Raw genomic sequence first — 19,981 nt, 5'->3', positions numbered from 1 at the left:
ATATATATATATATATATATATATATTTATATATTTTAAAATTATAAATATAATTATATTATTTATATTAAGTTTAAGAAAATTTTTAATAATTTTGTTTATATATTTTTTAGTTGTATATCTTTATTGTTTAAAAATAAAAAATAAAAAATTGATGGATGTTGGTTGATAAAAGCGATTAAGGTTCTATCTCTGGTTATAATAAAATTATTTATCAATAAGTCATCAAGAAAATATTAAAGTAAAAAAGAAAAGTAAGGAGATGAATGATTATCTCAATATCTGTCATAAATCATTAATATTTTATTATAATTTATGTATCTTAAATGTATGATTCTCTTGTGATGGTTCTTCCAAATTAAGTTTTACCCAAAATAGTATGACCTTAAATTATGAAATTTAAATGTTGTTGTGTTTTATGCTGAAATGGTAAAATTTATGAATATATCTTGGGTTGCATTACAAATTCTGCTACATGTAATGAATTAGTTGGATAAAATTTATTTGGAATAGGAACTAGAATACCTCGGTTGCGTGAATTCAATGATTTAGAAATATTAGAAATTGAAAAGTGCATACGTGAATCACTCTATACAAATGGTTTAAGTAAAGAAAATGGAGAACTTTTTATTTAACTAGAAAATTAATTTATAAATAAAAAAATTAAATTTGGCACCCCTAAATTTTTTATTCATGTTTTGTCACTGTTTATATCTTGAAAATTGATAAAATCAAATTCTGAAAGTCGGTAACACCGAGTTCTAAAAATCGGTAACACCGGAATCTGAAAGCCGATAACTCTAACTTCTGAATATCAGTAACTCCGACTTCTAAAAGCCGGTAACTACAAAGGGAAATTATGAAAAAGTTGAGGATGTAGGAGGAAAAATTGGGGGTGCAGGAAGAAAATCCTAATAGTTTTACATGTCCAATTAGTTTTAATTCCCATGGCCCAAAAGATAAAGTATATATTATATATTATTGGGCAAATTTTGAATCCCTTGGCCTGATTGCTTGTATATAATATTAATGTTTATTCAGTGTCACCACACCATTAGAAAATTAATCTGTGTTTACACACAGGGAGAATTTAGGTAATAAAATAAAATACGAAAAATTACGGTGAAGATTGGTATTACGATCTTATAGTCACAATATAATGATAATGATAAGAAAAGAAAACAATGTCAATTTTCTAACAGGATTTTGCTAACCAGTCCTAAGGATACTGACATAGTTAATATGAAATCTTACAAAAATATATAATTAAATATGATATTAACTAAAATTTGATTTAATAATTATTAATATAATTTTATTTTAATTAAAAGATAAAAATATCCATAAATACTATAATATTTTATTTAATATTTATTAATAAAAATAAATAATAAAATAAATATGTTTTAACTTTTAAATATAATTAAATATTAGAACGTTTAAATTAAAAAAAATCAAGAAAGAATTAGTGTTGAACATTTAAAATTATAAAAAAAGAAACGATTAATATGTCAATTTTGAGGAAAGACTTTAAAAATTTCAAACTCTTTATTTTGTATTAAAAAGATATTGTCTAAAAATTAAAAAGATATTTTTATTTTTAAAAAATTTGTAATATACATTTATACTATTTTAATTAATATATTTAATTATTTTAACTTTCGATGTAAATTATAATATTAATACACATTCCTTAACACGTGTCTTTACGACACTAATTAACATTCTCTTTACTAATATAACTTTTAAATTAGAAATATCTCATTAATTCATTATATCATATCAGCATCACAATAATTAATAATTAATGAAGAGAATAATCATTTCATACTAGTTATCATCTTTCTGTATCTTATTTTTATATCACTTCAGTTTAATATAATACAGTAAAGAAGATATTTTATAAAAGTAAAAAAGTATATATATTAATATATAATTACAAACATAAATACTTTTAATATATATAATTTGAAATTATAAAATAAACATCTGTACTCGAAAAAACTGGATAATTTTAATGAACTACATTAAATAAAAATATAAAAACATATTAACTGATTATTATTTTACTTACCAACTATTTATATTTGATTTAAAAATTAATATATTTTTCAATTCAAAATAGTCCTTTAGATAACATACTAACCATCATATCATTAGATTGACTCACTTTTTGTTGAGAAAATATATAATTTATCATAAAACAGTACAAATGAATTACCCCATCTATTGAAAAAAAAATACATATATGAAAACATAAAATCTTAGATACTTAAATTATTTCTGGCCTCCAGCAGTTTCTTCTTCCACTTTGTTCCATCTTTTCTTGCAACGCCATTTTCAAATTTTTGGTAAAAGGTGATATATATATATATATATATATATATATATATATATATATATATATAATTAATAAATTTACTGCATGAAAAGTTAATTAAATAATTAGGAGTGTTTTTCCTACACAAATTTCGGCAGAAAAATATCTCAGATTAAATTTAATTATGTATATATTTTCATATTTAATTTTAGACTACCAAATACAAAAAACCTCACATAAAATAGAATTGGATTAAGACGTTTTGTCCTGAGACGAAATTGGTCTTCATTCACAGTAACTCACATTAGCAGTTTCTTTGTATCTTTTTTATTTGGCTCTTTGATTATCTGATACCAGGTGGTCCCAAAACCAAGTTCTGTACAAACCGATTCTGGGACCAATCTTCTTGATTATGAAATTTCTTTTTGACAACATATACAACTTTCCAAACCTTGTTAAGCTGCAATTCACTCAACACATTACCCCCAACATGTCTTCTCTTTCATACATAATTTTGATTGAGACATCAACAATGTTTCCAAAAATACCAACTCATAGTCAAGAATTTACTTCAAAGTTAAATAAATCAAGATATGTTCAAATTTGAGTTGAAATACTCAAACAAATTTCATAAATGTGCTGGAGAAAAACTGTCCTTAAATTTTACATGCATGCTTGTTTTTTAGACAAGTGTGAGGTAATTTTGCATGATAACAAAAAATAAATGATATTTCATATTCCAGCTATTCATTTTGATCATTAAAAGACGCACCATGAATTGGAATCAAGGCCACGAAACATGTCACAGACAAGCTTTAAGCAAAAATATATATATATCAAGATAGAAAGAACACTTACTGCTTGAGTTAGATTATGCAAAATGTTTAAATATGTTTCTAGTCCTTTAATTTTCAGTAAATTTTGGAATTAGTCAATTTTGAAATTTTAAATCAGTTTAGTCCTTTATCTTTCGAGAAATATGTGGATTTAATCATTTTAATCAAATTTTGTTAAGTTTACTTGGTATTTCAAACACATTTCATAATAGTATTTGACTTAACATTAAAATAAAAATGTGTCAACTAGTATAAATAACTCAAATACAATCCTAAAATGAGTACAAAACATCAAATAAATCTAACAAAATTTGATTAAAATGACTAAATTCACGTATTTTAAAAAATGAAAGACTAAATTAGTTTAAAATTTTGAAATGGACTAATTACAAAATTCACTGAAAGTTAAGGGATCAAAAACATATTTAACCCTATGAAAAATAATTTAAACTTATGGAATTTAAGAATACTTTATTTTATGTGTTTAATTTAGTTATTGTTTTGTAAATAATTATATTTTAATTATTAGAGTTAATCTTGCAATTGTAATGTTCTTATAAGGAGTTAATGACCTATATCCGATTTTACTTTTTCAATGATATGGAATTAAACATTATGATTCATGTTTAGAATTAGAATTAAAAATTGGATCTTTTGAATTTCATTTGATGTAATTCTTGAAAGTTATAGGTTACTTGATGAAATTGATTGTTTGGTCAACTTTTCCTTTCTGGGTTTTGAAAAAATGATCTTTCCCGTGAGGTGGTAGAATGCCTCAATCTAAGGGGAAAAGCAAAAACAAGGGTTTAGTTAGTAGGTCATGATAACAAGATATATACAGTAGAAAATGAAGGAGAAATTTATTGCAGTAAGTAACTACACAGAAGCAGGGACAAAGATGGACCACTTGTTGTCAACTAGTAATTATCAACTTTGCTGTCACTCCACAGTGTCACATGCCATTAACAAATGCAAAGCTCAATCAATTCAAACACATGCAGTTTTCTCCTATGGACACCAGAATATGTAGTATGTGTCTCAACCAGAGAATAACAACTGCTCTGTGCATGTGTTTGTGGCAACATGTGCAAGTGAATCCTAGGTTTACAGTACCCACATATCCATTTATATTTTCTTTTCCTTCTATCACACCATCTATAAATTACTTCATAAAATGTAATATACTTTTGGTAACACTTCTACTTTGCATGCACAGTTATCAGATTAACATATATCCCTTGAAATCTGACTTCAAATTTTGAGGGAAACATATCATGTTTTGGAGTTGCAGTGATTGGTGAGCCATTTGTGAGCTTGAAGACCTAAAGATGCCTGTTCAAATTTTATTGAAATTGTATTTCATCTTAGAATTAACCTTAATTCTTTCAGAAAAAAAAAAAACTCTTCGTGTAAGTTTTTAGTATGTTACACTGATAAAGGTTTCTTGATATGATAATGTTCACAAGTTTATATTTTTACAACTATATGTGGATGCATAATCTTGATTTCTATAAAAAAGTAATTGCACATCTAATTTTTCAGTTTTTAGAAGTTTAAGTTTTTTTTTTCTTTGATGATATGTATATGTTTCTATTATAACGGAAAGTATTCGTTACTTATAAAAACTTTAATTAGTTATTATCTAGGATAATGCTAATACTGTTTTATAATAATTAAGCTTTAACTCTTATTATTGCAAAATGTAAATTAGAACTTTTTAGTAATAATTAGATTATATTTAATATTGAATGAATTTTTTTTAATTTTAAAATTTTTTGACTATGGATGGCTCCAACAAGGATAGTTTATATTGTGTAGAATCAGTAAAAAAAAAAATTGACTCGTTACTCGTTTCATTATTCAAAGAATACTCATCTAAAAACTAATTGTGAGTTTTAAAAAAGATTTTTTATCCATGTGTGTAATATCAACAAATTACCAGCAGAAGTGAATTTAAGCATTGTATTCACATAAATACTGGTTTGTCCATGTGAGATCATTGTATCCATGTCCAAAACTATTTTTGGTTCCAATTTTTTACAGGAAATATTAGTTTGATCATTTTTTTTATTTGTCTCAAATCATTTCTATTAGTACCGTACTAATAACGTTAAAGAAGTATTATCTGTTAGCTAATGATTTTTATAATTTAATTTTTTATTTTTTTTAAATCTTTTAAAAAAACTTAAAATTTTGTCACGTGTTAAGATGATATTGTGTCACCTGACAATGACAATGTAATAGATCAGATTTTCTGTTGCGAGTCAGGTAGACATTAGTTGTATTTGACCCAATCCGTTGTCATCTCTAAATGGAGTCTATGGTGGACCATATAACAATGTCTGTGATGGAGGTGCATCCTATTGCTCAGTCATAGTTTGATTTAGTTGTAGATAATCATAATAATATTTGCATTGTGAATAGATCTTCTCTTTGTAAGAATCTAGATGATGGTACGCACGTTGAATCTGATTCCTTGATTGTTTTTTTTTTTAAAATGTCACTCTTATTGTGAATATAACAACAACTAAAATTATCATAGTATAATTTACCTGCAATTTAAATTATTTGACATATATGGAATCTCATTTTTAAAAGGAATTGAAAATAATTTACAAATAGACTAATATGTGATGAGAGAAAAAATTCTAATAATAAAAAAGATGGTGACCCACTTCATATTAGAGAATCCAGGTAGAGATATGTCACAAAAAATTAATACTTAATCTTTAAAAGCAAAAAACTCTAAAAATTAGAAGCATTTTTTGGGATGTAAGAGGATTACTAATAATTTTTTTTAATATGTCAAGAAAATTGTCCTTTCCTATATGAAGTTCAAAGTAATTTGTGAAGAAAAATATGTTTTTTTTTTATAGTAGTTATTTTTTTAGCTACGTGATGTAATTTTATCATATATATTTGGTGTGATCTTCCGTATTTTTTCTTTTCTTTATTTTTTTTAATAAAATCGTGATAACTTATTTAGATAATCTATAAAAATGTCAATTTAATATTTATATCAATAGAGAAATTAGGATAAAAATGGCAAAATAACAATAGCTTTTGGAGAAAATTTTGATAAAACATATGGGTCAATGTATTTTAAAAATGTGAAAGTAAATCTATACCCATCTCCCCTGTATTTTTACCATTGGACTGATAAATTAAGCTAGGGATGACTATATCAAAATTAAAACTACTGAAAATATTTGATATTAGAGAATTTCAACAAAATATCACACAAATCTAGAAAATAAATGTTTAAATGGTAAAATATTATTGAAAAATATTGAAAACAGTACTAAATAACATAGAGAGCGTTATGTACTTATTGAAAAAAAAAACATAGCAAAAACAAACTTGATATTTGTTTCAGAATTAAAATACGGAGAACACAATTATTGGTGCCAGAGTTCCAGGAGTATGATTTTATTATTATTGTTAAAAAACTAAGTTTTAAATATCTAATAAATTGATATTTTCAATTAAATATTTAGTAAAAAATATTTATTTAGTATTCAATTTTTTTTAATTAAATTTATTTATTTAATTATTTTAATGGATAATATAATTATGATTTTATTTCATCATCGAAAACATGTATTTCTACTCATTGAAAAGAATTCTAATATTACTATAAAAAATGATATTTCAGCAAGATAACGTAGATTTCAAATTTAATTAAACTTATTCTGAGTAATAAAGAAACCACAGGTTTTAATAAAGCAGTTAAACTGAGCATCTTTACTAGTAAATACAAATCAAGAAACTGTTATTTTTATTAAATTATAAAAACACATTAAAAAGAATTAACCAATTTATAATAGAACATTGTCATATAAAAACGTTCCTTCTAATCCTGTTAAAGAGCCAAGACAGGATAACTTTCATAAATCTAATTCATAATGCAAGGTTAATTCAATGGAAGTAAAAATGTACAAATGACACCTATTGATATATATGTATATATATATTTGGTTGATGAACTACAATAAATTTAGTCTCATCTCTGTGCTGATTAAGAAAAATAGTAATAAATAGAAACAAGATGTGGTTCAACGTTCACATCAGAGTCCTAAAGATACTTCCAATCAATATTAACTTTCCACTTTGCCCTTTCCACCCAGTGGGAAAGTTGGTCAGAGCATCCAAGGCTACTTAAATAGTTTAATTTAACAATGTCGGAAACAGTACTGCACGGTCTTGGAACAAATCATGTTCAAAATATTGAACCAAACACTGTCCCTGCATTTAGTTTCTCTCTCTCTCTCTCTGATTAATGTTTTGCCATACATAAACTAATTGATAAACAAGAAAGATTAGAAACATGAAATTACAGTTAAACCCAACTCTTTATTTGAGGTTAACCCTGCCAAGTTCGATAACCGAAACAAACAAAAAGCAGCACGTGAAAGCAAATTGCAGTGAGTTCAGGTTCTTAACATGGTTGGCAGAGAAAAAGAGAAATTCAGGCTTGCGCTGTGTTACTATGTCTGCAATGTAATGACAAGAAAAGCATTAACTACCGAGAGAACCGAAAAACAAGTACTCGAACCCACTTCTACCACCTTCTTCTTCTTCACTTCCTTCTTTCTATTTACCAAACAAAAAGCCCCACCCAGTTTCGCGTATTACTCCAGGTGTCAAAACATTCAATTATGTACAAATAAAGAAAAATATATATGCAATTAAGCAAGGATAGAATCATCAAAATAAGAATACGGATTAATCAACTTTCAACCTTTTCTTCCACAGATTATTTACCAGAGGGTCAATTCTATGTCCGGTTCTCGCCGGTTCCGATTTGCACCTAGTGAGTACACTAGGGCGTGATGCAATTGCAGACGCCATTTCAACTCCTTTTTCGTCAGATAATAATTCATCAACCTTTTCTTCTTCTTCGGTGAGTGAGGCAATTTTAGTTCCGAGAAACCCAAGTTTGGGGTCCGTTTGCGGTTCCTCGGAGGCAGGTTCCGTGTTCGGAAACTCCGTTTCCTGGTCCTTAACGGGGGAACTCCAAAACCTGCAAGCCAGGGACGAGGATCTGTACGGCGCGGATCTACAACGGGTCAACAACAACGCGTTTTTCGGCGGCGTGCCGGGGTTGGAAGCAAAAGAAACGATATTTTTATCCACATTGGTTCTCTCTTCGGAGGCGGACTCCGATTCTTGGTGGTGGTTGGGCCGGGAGTGTTGCTTGGGCTTGCGGCGGAAGAAGGGCCAGGTGAGGCAGAAGGGCGGGTAGCGGCAGGGGTTGGGGTTGGGAACCCAGCGGCAGCGGCAGCGCGTGGGAGGGACGTCGCGTTTGGTGTTGGAAGAGCGTTTAACTCGGACTTGCCCCATGCAAGTGACCTTGGGGGAAGAAGGTTCCTGGGTGGTTTGTGTTTGGAGGTTGGTGGTGGTTTTCTTGCGCAGGAACATTGGGCTTGACCTGGACCTTCTGCTTTTGCTCCCTGCATTGCTCCTGAGAAACCTCATGAGTGGTGGAGGGAATTTGTCGGTCCGACCCGGACTCGAAACGGGTTTGGATGATAGCTTCATGTCCGGTGATTGAGCGAAGGTTTTTCTTCCACTCTTCCCCGAAAGTGTGAGAGAGGGTTTGGTTTGGTGTGGTGGTAGCAGTGACTCGTTGTAAAACGCAATCGAGATGGGGTATGTCTGGGGGAGCTTGCTTTCTGCAAAATGCTTTTCCCATTTTTTGTTTTTTTGCTGTGGACTTTTTTAATTTTATTGCATCTTCGCACGGATGGGTGAATCCCCTTTACTGTCAAGATCTTTTTTATTATTTCCATCTCATACAAGAACTATCGTATTCTCATTATTTTTTATTAAGTTCCATATCTTAGTCCTCCTCAGCTAACCACTGAATTCAAATTCACATTATTTTTAATTATACTCTAATTCATAATTATGATTAATTAATGCAAAACCATTTAGATTGAAAAGAAATACAAGAATTAAGTAATCGCTGAATTATCAAGTATCAGAGAGTGTACAAAAAATGTGGGGACGAGACGAGAATCCGTGGCTACCAAAAAGATACAAGCGAGGAGATAATTTTATTTCAACTGAACTTTCAGTTTATTTATTTATTTAGTAAATAAATATTTTATGTGACTTTAAATAAATGCAGAATAAAAACATTTTAAATAAAACAATGAACTATTGATACTGAATTAAAATTAAGGATGTAGATTGATGGGTAAGTTATCTTCTAGCGGAAGATAGATGATACCTGGAACACTCCGGATCCAGGAAAAAACAAGAAAGTTAGAGAAAAGAGAGTGAAAAACAAGGGGAACAGGGCTACACAATCTAGTCCACACAGTCAATGAAAACGTATTTATGATTAGATTTCTTTATATTTATTTACTTTCTAAATTTTGGAGAGGCATTATTGAGCATTGACCCATTAAGTATTGACCCACGGCAAAAATCTCACTACACTTGCACTGATAATGAAATTCAGAATTATAATTTTTTTATCATTTATTTTTTTTCTTGTACTTAGAAAAATTATGCTTTTAGATATGACATTTAAATACATATTTTATTTATATTTTTAATCAATTTAAATATAATCGTTAAGACCTTTTTTATTTTGTATCTATGAAATATTTTTTTTTTGTTTTTTTATCTTTAGTTTCCGTAAAATATTTCAGAGAAACAAAAATAAAAAATTATTATTTTATCAGAATTAAAAACGGAATGTAATTCTTAAATTATTGTTCAACAATCCTTCTTAAAATTTTAAAATTTTCTAACAACACCGTTATTCATTTTTCTCGGAAATTACTTTGTTTGCTGTTGGTTGGAGTATTGTGCTATGTAAGAGGAAAGAAAACAACGATAGCGCGTGTTATATGGTCTCGAAAAACAGCACCACCAAAAGTTAGAAGTTGACAAGTAGAGATGCCAATGCCTTCTCAAACGCTATTTCCAACACCGTGGAACCAGTTTGTTGTGGTTTTTATGTCAATACGTGCTCTATTTTTTCTCTATCATTTTCCAATTAAAAATAGATATCCCATACTTTAGTCCTGCTTCAATTCTGGCATTACTTTTTCAAATACATTCATCAGAACGTGAAAAGTCAAATCTTTAGCAACACTTTATAAAAATTATTATTACTGGTTAAGGGGACCAAAGTAGTGAAAAGTGCTTGGGAAAAACTGAGAAAACAGCAGTATTATGCGCAACAACGAATCATTATTGCATACAATAGAAAACGCAATCCCCTGATGCAGGTCCCAATACCATGGTCTCACGCCATTTCCGTACTGTTTCACAACATAGTGAGTGAACCAACACTATCTTCAAGATTCCACCAGTAACGTTTCTTTACAATCCTATCCCTGTGAAAGTTCAGACAACCGTGCAAAATGTCAAAGCAATTCGGTGATTTCAGTGTTATTTCTCCCAACAAGACAGCATGGAAAGTAAAAAATATTTCAGTTTCAGCAGTCTCAGTTACTTGTGACACTCGTGAAGATGGCTTGTGATGAATAAAAAAACAATGGCATCATGGCCCCCAGAGAAACACCAAATCTGAGAGCAGTCTAGTCCTGTAACGTAGGCATTGAAGTAAAAAATCCTACAAACCAATTACTATATTCACATGTCCATATTGTGCAGATACAGCACTTCATGAGTTGCATTGCAAGTTGTCTATATTAAAAATATGAATGTGGGTCGTCTTGAGATCCGGTACTCGAAGCATTATAAATTGACCAGAACAATGTTTACATATATATCTATCACATGATGCCCAATAACTAAATTAACATCTGATAGAACAATTGCCTACAAAATTATTACCGTTCTAATGTATCATATGATTTTGTCGATGTACTTTGTATGCTCATATAAATCAGAGTCACTTCTCCGGTAATAAGAACTTGGTTCATACACAGCAAGTGTTTTCATATCACCAACTGATTGTTCTGACTTTGAGTCCAGGGTGTTATAGTCCCAATTGGTGGTTCCCTTGTGAATCTCAGTTCCATGACCTGGGAACAATGGCTGATGTTAGAGATGCACCTTTTGCTGGTAAAGCATAGTAATGCAAAACGAATGAAATGAATTAAGATGCAGGTTCAAGGAAACAAAGCATTTACTTGTGCCTGAAACTGTGGGTAGAGGGAGTTCGGTTAGGAGAGTGACACAGTTTTTTAGTGCCTGCAGTTCAGCTTCCTTCTCTTGCAGTTTAGAACGAGCCAGGTATAATTCAGATTCCAATTCCGCAATCTGGTTTTCTTGCTGTTCTATCTTCAACTGACATAGTTTCTGATTCAATTCTGTTGCCGATACTGCGTGGAATGGAGAAGACTTGAAATTCAAGTCATCTGCTCCATAATAGCCTTCATTTGGAACTTGAACCTGGTTATGTGATATTTTTTCTACCATGTCAATAAAATGTAATTTTCTAAACATTATAAAACTATCTAACTTTAAAAAATACAATATTCTTCCTGGTATTCGAGATCAAAATACCCTTAACAATAGAAATAATAGAGGTGATATTAATTATATGATCACATAAATGAAAAATTATTACATGTTTTGAATTCTTATTAATTGCTATGTGATGCATAATCACAAAGAAAAGACTAAAACAGTAAAACAAGTCCACAACCTAGAGATATCTCAAGAAAGAATTTTCTTATACGAAGAAGATTATTACCTCGTAGAATTTTGACCTTGTTTCTTCTAGAAAATTAGTGTCAACACTATCCCCAGGAAGTTTTTGGAGTTCAAATTCAAGTTCTTCTTCCAGTTGATCCATGACCAGAGCCAGCGAATCTGAGTCTTCCGTAAGAGCACTACTTCCACATTCACCATTATCGATCAGTGAGAGACACCAAAATTTAGAATCAGTTTCTCCGAGTTCACTCTTTGTTTTCTTGAACATTGTTTCTTCATCCTTGCCACTCGTGTTGCTAAATTCCAGACCATTGCTATTGCCAACGTAATCCAAAAACTGGTGAGCATGTGACGATTTTTTAATGATGATTTCAGATTTTAGTTCCTCTATAATTTTTGCCGTCTTGTTCATGGTTTTTGTGAGTTCACTGACCTCATCTCTTCCAACCATCATACATTTTATCCCAAATCTAACTCCCCAATCAAATAACGCGCTTGCTGAAAAATATAATACGATGTTATACATAATCAAAATAATATTATAAAAAAATGTGGATGAGACTACAAATATAATGTAAAGAATAATTACAAACATTTAAAAATTCAAAATGTTTTAATTCATTTGATTAAAAGCATTAATCAACGAACAAACCAGCATGTTTTTTAGGAGACAGGAAAGAACTCTTATTGGTGATGGATTTTCTCGCGGTTTTTCTCCTCTTCTTGAAACCCAGAGGCAATTTGCTTCTGCCGTTGCGCTGCACCGTTGGTACTTTACCCCGTGGGCCCATAATGCCTTTCTCAGGCCCATTTCGTCTACGGGTAAAGCCCAATAGCCCGTTTCGTGTCTCTGGAATCACGAGTTGCCGGTGGGAACTGTTATTGCCATCGTCAACAGTTGGAACTTCTTCCCCGTTACTGCATTGCGAAGCTTGTTTGGGGAAGAAGCGCTTTGCGGCGAAACACGTGGATCCCGCTACGACAGCGGTTAAGAGAAACTGCCACATTGAGACAAATTAACACCGTTTGCAGACAGAATTACCAAATCAAATGTGCAGTGAGAAAAAGGTTCGGAACTTGGTAGAAGCTTTACCGGGTGTGTGTGATCTTTTGTATCCGTTTTCGCTTTGAAATCCCCCGATTCACCCAGGCTTCTTTCAGCCTTGTAGTGTATCAGTATCTGTATCAGTATCTGTATCAGTTTCGATTTTCATCTTTATGACAGATTAGTTTTGCGCTGTGCCAGAATAACAATATGTCAAATAAGAGATTCAAAATTAAAATGAGGCAAAAACTTTGTTTTCAGAGTAATAATTTCTGATTCCCAGCTATGGAAAAATATTGCATTATTTATTGTGACTTCCTTGCAGAGGAATGGCGTAGTAATTGTTATGTTTTAAATGTTAAGTGAAACTCGTGCATTTTCAACAAATAATGGTTAAGGCAAGTTCATTTGTTATTTGTTATTTATCCCCATTACTCTAATTTCTCTCACAAACATAAAAAAGGAAATTGACTTGAGTATTGGGCAACCACTGTGTTTGCTGAAAAAATTATACTTATCTGCTTTAATTTTATTGTTTTGGTTAGATCCTTGGCATTGAAACTACTACTTAGGAGTTCAATGTATAGAGTTGGTGAGAAATTAGATATTCTAATACCTTCTTTTTACGTTATTCAAAAATATGGTTCATCATAAAAACAATAGTAATAATGTAATAAAATATATATGTATATTAAAATAATGTCCTTATGGTATGTTACTTTATTTGAAAAACACTTCCTCTTGAACATAAAAAAAATGACAAATACAAATTAAAAATTAATCAAATAAAAGAATGTGGAGCAAAAAAAGAGTTAAGAAACATATATAACAATATGGTAAATTAAATCAAATATTTAATTTTAATACATTTTTATTTTATAATTTTGATATGATGTATGGTCCACTTGTTAGACATGATCATATGACGTGATTTTTAAAATAATACAAAATAGTTGAAAATGTAATTTTATTTTTTTCTTTATTATTATTCGAGTCATAATATATATAATATATATACATTTGCTACCTCAATGTGGATTGTGGATAATATAATTATGATTCTATTTTTTAACTTTTATATTTTATTTTTTATATGATTTAAGATGGACTATCGATTATCAATATTTTTTTAGAAAGATTAATAATTTATAATAAATTACGTCAAAAAATAAATAATAAATATCAAAAAATAAAAATCATAATATAATTTTTTATCGATTATATTTAAACCATTTTTAATTATAATATATATAAGCTGTCAATATTATAATTGTAGTAACCAAAATTAATTATAATAGTAAAAAATATTTACCAAAAATATTCGATATCAATACAATTATAAATAATTATCCTAAAATTCAATTATTTTAATCATATAACGATTCGTTATTCGGTATAAAAGATATGTTCTTTAGTATCACTATCTTATCTTTACCTGCACTATTCAATGTTTTTTTATTTTTGTCAAATTTTAAATAAGATTATTTAATTATTCAATAAATTTTTAATTTTTAATTATTTTTAAAAAACTTATTCTTTAAAAAAATAAATTTAAATAAACTATAATAAAAAAATTAATTATTATTAAAAATAAAATTTGACAAAATCAAAATCAGAATAATTATTTAATAAATAGTTTTTTTCATAATTGAGTGGAGGTGTAGAAGGCCCAAATAAGAGAAATAGATCAAGTCCAATGTACCCTTCTTTATTTTCTTAATGCAAAACAGGCTAAAGGATGGGCAGAGAAGAAAAACAAAATTAGTTTTTTGAGAAAAGCACTTTGTGGAGTTGGTTTTGGTGTGGTGGCTGCGTAACACAGTACCGGCCGCAGTGAAGTCGCAGAAGGAATTTCAAGTGCTTCATTACAGAAACCCCTAAAATCCTTTGTTTCATCTCCAATGGCCAACGAACCTTCGTTTTTGTTTTCCGGCATTCGTTTCAACAGAAAGAAGTTCGGCGCCGACATTGCCAGGTTCCAGGTACCTCTCTCTATCTCTCTCCATCACATTCGCTTATTCACTGTTACACCACATACAATTAATAACTGTTATTTTTCGTTGATTTTGAAAAGAAAAAAGATATCGATACCGATTCGGCGAAGATTTCGAGCGTCGCCGAAGGCGAAAGCGCGAAAACGAGGGAAGCAGTAGAAGAGAAAACAGCGTCCACGAAGAAGAGGAAGCGCAAGGGAAACACTTCCGGTATTTACATTCTCTTGCTTTGTTATACCGTTCCATCTCTTGTATTCAACGCTTCGTATCTCATTTTTGCTCCGTTTCGTAAATGCAAAAAAAAAGAAAATGTTGAAGGATTCAACGTGTTTAGAAATTCTGCATCTGTGGCGCGGTCCATTGGTGATGTTCAAGCTGATGAGGAGTCTATTGAGCTGAAAAAGAAGAAGAATAAGAAGGAACAAAATCAACAACTCGAGGTTCCTTTTCTGTTTTGTGCAATTTGCGTAATTATAAGTGCTACTAAGTGTGTGCAATGGTTTCACATATTGAATATGTTTTCAGCGAGACGCGATATTCAGAAAACAGCACAACATTCATGTCTCTGGTTATAATGTACCGTCTCCTCTTCAAAGCTTTGACGAGTTGAAATCAAGGTATCTTTCATGAGAATATTATGGGGTTCATTTCTGAGTAATATCTTGCATTAGAAAGGGAGGATTCAGAATATTAATGAATTGTTTGCAGATATAAGTGTCCATCGTATTTGTTGCGCAATCTGAAGGAGCTTGGATTCAAAGAACCAACGCCTATTCAGAGACAGGCTATTCCAGTACTTTTAGATGTACGAATTATGTCTTCAGAAAACTGTTACTTAAGTTCGATCATGATTCATAAGTAGTTTCTATTGTCCTTGGGATAGGTATTAACTGAATATTGTTTTTAACTGCTGTATTTCTTCAATTATTTGGGACAGGGTCGTGAATGCTTTGCTTGTGCACCAACTGGTTCTGGGAAAACCCTTGCATTTGTATGTCCAATGCTTATGAAGCTTAAGGTATTTTTCTTATTTTCTTCAACTCGTGTTTGCAGTTCCCAATGTCCTTCGGTTCATATAATATAATATATTTTATGTTTTACAGGACCCAGAAAAGGGTGGCATTCGAGCTGTTATCCTTTGTCATACCCGTGAATTATCTGCTCAAATATTTCGAGAGTGCAAAAAGCTTGCCAAAAGAAAAAAATTTGGTATTAAGTTAATGACTAAAAATCTCTTACGAAATGCTGATTTTTCGAAGTTTCCATGTGATATACTAATATCCACACCACTCCGATTACGCTTGGCTATCAAGAAGAAGAAGATTGATCTCAGCAGGTGTAGCTCCACTTTATATAAAATTTTGCTAGATTCTTTTAGATGTATCTTACGATTGTTTCTACGAAGTTAGTGGCAGATATCTGATTTGATTTATTATATAGCTCGTTGTATTGATTTTTTTATTTCTTCAAACTACTTTGGGTGCTTCAGAGTTGAGTATCTTGTCCTGGATGAATCGGATAAGCTTTTTGAGCCCGAATTATTCAAGCAAATTGATTCTGTTCTCAAGGCATGCTCCAACCCCTCAATCATCCGCTCGCTTTTCAGTGCTACTTTACCTGATTTTGTTGAAGATCGAGCTCGTGAACTTATGCATGATGCTGTTCGTGTAATTGTTGGTAGGAAGTAAGTTCAATGCAAAACATTTACAAACATGATGCTCCTGAGCATATCCTTAATACAGTTCTCGTTTACATTATTTTGTAGATAATGTCTAATGCTTTTATTTGAATCAGGAATATGGCTTCTGAAACGATAAAGCAAAAATTGGTTTTTACTGGAAGTGAAGAAGGAAAACTTCTTGCAATTCGTCAAAGTTTTGCAGAGGTAAATGGCTAAACTAATTCATTGGATAATAATTCTGTCTGTCCAACTTTCATATGCTTCAAGGGGTTGTGTGTCTCACAATTAAACGCTAGTTGGTCTTGGTATGTTTAAAAAGAAATTAGAATCGTCCCTACAATTTATTATTAATATATATATTTTCCTATTATTATTCTTTTTTGTAGTCTCATTTGTTTTACTGACTGTGCGCTACATTTACATAATTAAGCTCTTTGTTTATTCTGGGTTTGGTGCTAGATAATGTGACTTGGAATGTTTAATTACATATCACTTATCTTCGCTTGGCTTTGGAACTTGCAAAATGCATATAATATTGTAGTCCCACCTCCTATGAGCTATATTGGTATTTTTTTAGTTGCTTGTCTTCTGACCTTATATTCTGCAACGTCTTGTAGAGTCTAAATCCTCCAGTATTGGTCTTTCTCCAAAGCAAGGAACGAGCCAAGGAGTTGTACGGTGAACTTGCATTTGACAACATTAGAGTTGATGTCATTCATTCTGATTTGTCTCAACAAGAGGTAGTTCTGACAACAGAAGGTTGTTTATTTGAAAATACATAGAAAATCTGCAACATTCCCCCTCCTCTCCAAAAAAACATAAAAAATGAAAAACTGATTAGTGTGTGACGAAGGTCTGGTTTTTCATATTTGAATGAAGATGTCAAGTATAATGTTCCTTATTTGTTAATTTTTTTATCATCAGCATATGTTCTCCAATTCTAAAGCATACCTTTTCATTTAGTAGTTTTTTTCTGATCTCATACATTTCTATGTAGCGAGAAAATGCTGTCGACAACTTCAGAGCTGGAAAAACATGGGTTTTGATTGCTACTGATGTGGTTGCCCGGGGAATGGATTTCAAAGGAGTGAACTGTGTGATCAATTATGATTTCCCTGATTCTGCCTCCGCATACGTCCACAGAATTGGTATGTGCAGCTATACTAAAGTTGTTTTAGATTTGAGAAAAGATATTTATAGAGATTATAGTCCCTATATCCACGACTTTTTATTATTTGCTAACATATTCGTTCTCATTATAGGTCGTTCTGGCAGAGCAGGGAGGAGTGGAGAAGCGATTACTTTTTACACAGAGGAAGACATTCCATTCCTGCGGAATGTTGCTAATCTTATGGCAGCATCGGGCTGTGAAGTTCCATCCTGGCTCATGGATTTGCAAAAAAAGAAGTGGAAGAAGCACCGGCCCAAAAGAGATTCAATCTCAACAAAACCAGACCTATAACAGCATAGAATGAGAACACAAGTTTAACCCAGAAATATCCGGTAGTATTTATGTCTTAACAGGCCAGTGTTAAGATTTCTTCGTTACCCATCCCCAAAAGTTTAACACCATGTAAAGGGAAGGGTTTAGAATGTGACGTTTCAGGTTAATTAAGTAAAGAAGCTGGTAGTTGCCTAAAATCTTACACAGTATCGTAATGCCGTCAGTCATCATTGTAGTAGCCATCTGAACTGTAAATCCCTGTGTACTGTGGGAATTTTGTGCCTCTTTATGTTGTAAACTTGGAACCTTTTACCCCTAGAAGCAACGAGTATTATTTGTTAAACTTTAAGAATTCTTTTTCATTAAACGTTATTTTATTGAGGGGTGATGCGGATTATCTTATTTTTATTATTAAGTGTTATATGAATTACTATTATATATATATATATATATATTTTTTTTTTTCCCAAATCCCTTAATTCTGTTTGCTTCAACTTTCTCTACTCTTTATGTACTGGCTCTCATTGTTCTTTGTTTATTTTGATTGTCCACACGCCAGTAATTTTGCAATACACACCCAGTTTATAGTATGAGTTAATTTGTTCAACATTTTTTTTTACAGTTTCCAACATTCGAGAGAAACGTCCCCACTTAATCCACGGGTCTTTGGCGCAAAATATTTAGTTATAAAACATAAAAGATGAAAATGAGTCATCTCACCTGCCAAAATACCTTCCAGCAGATATTTTAGCCATATGACACCAATGACACATGAAAATAGTTTAATAAATAAACACATATAAACGAAATTCATCTCCCAAATTAAAGTTTCCTAAAACTATAAAACTGGAAATAACGTACCTCAAAAGAAAACCTCAACTCTAAAAAAGAAAAGTAATAGCAGTTCTTTAGACTGCACTCAAGTGTTAAAACTTAGAAAGTTCCTTTTGTGTGTTAAATTGTCTAAGTAAAGCACCAAAATAACCTTGACACGATTTTATGTCCTCCGTTTTGATATTTGTTTTGAAATTATGAAGTATAATTAATATTATATATATATATATATATATATATATATATATATATAAAAGATAAATTATTTTCTAAGAGTAGTCTGGAAAGATATTTTAGGTATAAAACAAGTTAAAGCTACACTTCAATATACAGCAAATAGATTCTCAAATATATTATTTCTTCTAACGAGTCTTAATATGATTAAATAGTAGATTAAAAACCTTTTTTAGCTTTATAACTAAGAGATAAAAAGGGTTTTATTGAATTTCCAATATAATAGTAACTAGGAAGTTATTTTAAAAGTAAAGATTAAAATAGTGTTAAAAAATTAAGAGCTATTTCAATCTAGTTTTTCAAAGCCAATTTTATTTTCAAATTAAAATTTAGATATCAAAAACAGAACAATTACAACCATTCTAAACAGAACCTCAAATCTTAAAACCAGTAATTTAATACTCATATTAATAGTCAATTATATTTAAACCATTATAAAATATCAAAGAATTGTATAACAAGCATTCTCCACGATTAATTTATCACTTTTCTTCTGTCTTTAATATTGGAAAATGAAGTTTTTTTCTTCCTCTCGTTGTTTTCATATAAGCATTTCATATAAGCAATATCTTGGTTATGCTAACCCGTATTCCTTGGGTCAGAATAATTAATAAACTTGAATGTTACAAAATTTTATATAAGAATAATTAACTTCAAAATATGTTAATGTTATTTCACTTTATGGCAAAAAATACTCATAAATATTATACAATTGTCATTTATATTTTTTATATAAAAAAGTTAAAAAATAATTAAATAATAAAACTCAATGTCATTAAATTTAATGTTCCTCTGTTATTAATATTATTTGGAAAAATTATATCATTAACTATTTTTTTCTTTCCTCAGTTTAACTTTCTATCTTATTTAATATGATTTAGTCATTTCATTATAAAAATTAGGGTATAGAGTTCTAAATTTAATTTGAATTTTATTGTACAACATTCCTT

At 30.3% G+C, this 19,981-nt stretch overlaps 3 protein-coding genes across 5 annotated transcripts; 1 reads left to right on the top strand and 2 right to left on the bottom strand.

The window, feature by feature from the left end:
- Positions 1–7,174: 7,174 nt before the first annotated feature.
- On the bottom strand, positions 7,175–8,928 carry LOC114177438. The gene has a single exon (XM_028062778.1). The coding sequence runs from the start codon at positions 8,695–8,697 to the stop codon at positions 7,882–7,884; it is 816 nt and encodes a 271-aa protein (XP_027918579.1). The 5' UTR covers positions 8,698–8,928; the 3' UTR covers positions 7,175–7,881.
- Positions 8,929–10,300: 1,372 nt separating this feature from the next.
- Positions 10,301–13,113, bottom strand: LOC114181440. Of its 3 annotated transcripts, none has more exons than XM_028067912.1 (5): positions 12,452–12,886; positions 11,840–12,297; positions 11,274–11,535; positions 10,975–11,165; positions 10,301–10,511 (listed from the first exon to the last, which is right to left on the bottom strand). In XM_028067912.1, the coding sequence occupies exons 1-4, from the start codon at positions 12,804–12,806 to the stop codon at positions 10,987–10,989; spliced, it is 1,254 nt and encodes a 417-aa protein (XP_027923713.1). In that variant the 5' UTR covers positions 12,807–12,886; the 3' UTR covers positions 10,301–10,511; positions 10,975–10,986. The 3 variants fall into 3 exon arrangements, with proteins under 3 accessions (XP_027923713.1, XP_027923705.1, XP_027923720.1); XM_028067919.1 differs by lacking the exon at positions 10,301–10,511 and adding an exon at positions 12,893–13,113 and having other exon boundaries at positions 10,555–11,165; positions 12,452–12,797; XM_028067904.1 differs by lacking the exon at positions 10,301–10,511 and having other exon boundaries at positions 10,548–11,165.
- A 1,431-nt stretch (positions 13,114–14,544) lies between these two features.
- On the top strand, positions 14,545–18,365 carry LOC114189300 (DEAD-box ATP-dependent RNA helicase 57). The gene is made up of 12 exons (XM_028078005.1): positions 14,545–14,826; positions 14,919–15,048; positions 15,145–15,278; positions 15,364–15,455; positions 15,547–15,643; positions 15,776–15,856; positions 15,942–16,174; positions 16,328–16,522; positions 16,633–16,723; positions 17,137–17,259; positions 17,517–17,667; positions 17,782–18,365. Exons 1-12 carry the CDS (start codon positions 14,746–14,748, stop codon positions 17,979–17,981), a joined length of 1,608 nt encoding a protein of 535 aa, XP_027933806.1. The 5' UTR covers positions 14,545–14,745; the 3' UTR covers positions 17,982–18,365.
- Positions 18,366–19,981: the final 1,616 nt, after the last annotated feature.

The sequence above is a fragment of the Vigna unguiculata genome, chromosome 1 (assembly GCF_004118075.2).
Source record: "Vigna unguiculata cultivar IT97K-499-35 chromosome 1, ASM411807v1, whole genome shotgun sequence".
Lineage (NCBI taxonomy): Eukaryota > Viridiplantae > Streptophyta > Magnoliopsida > Fabales > Fabaceae > Vigna > Vigna unguiculata.
This window is presented reverse-complemented; position numbering and strand designations above follow the sequence as displayed.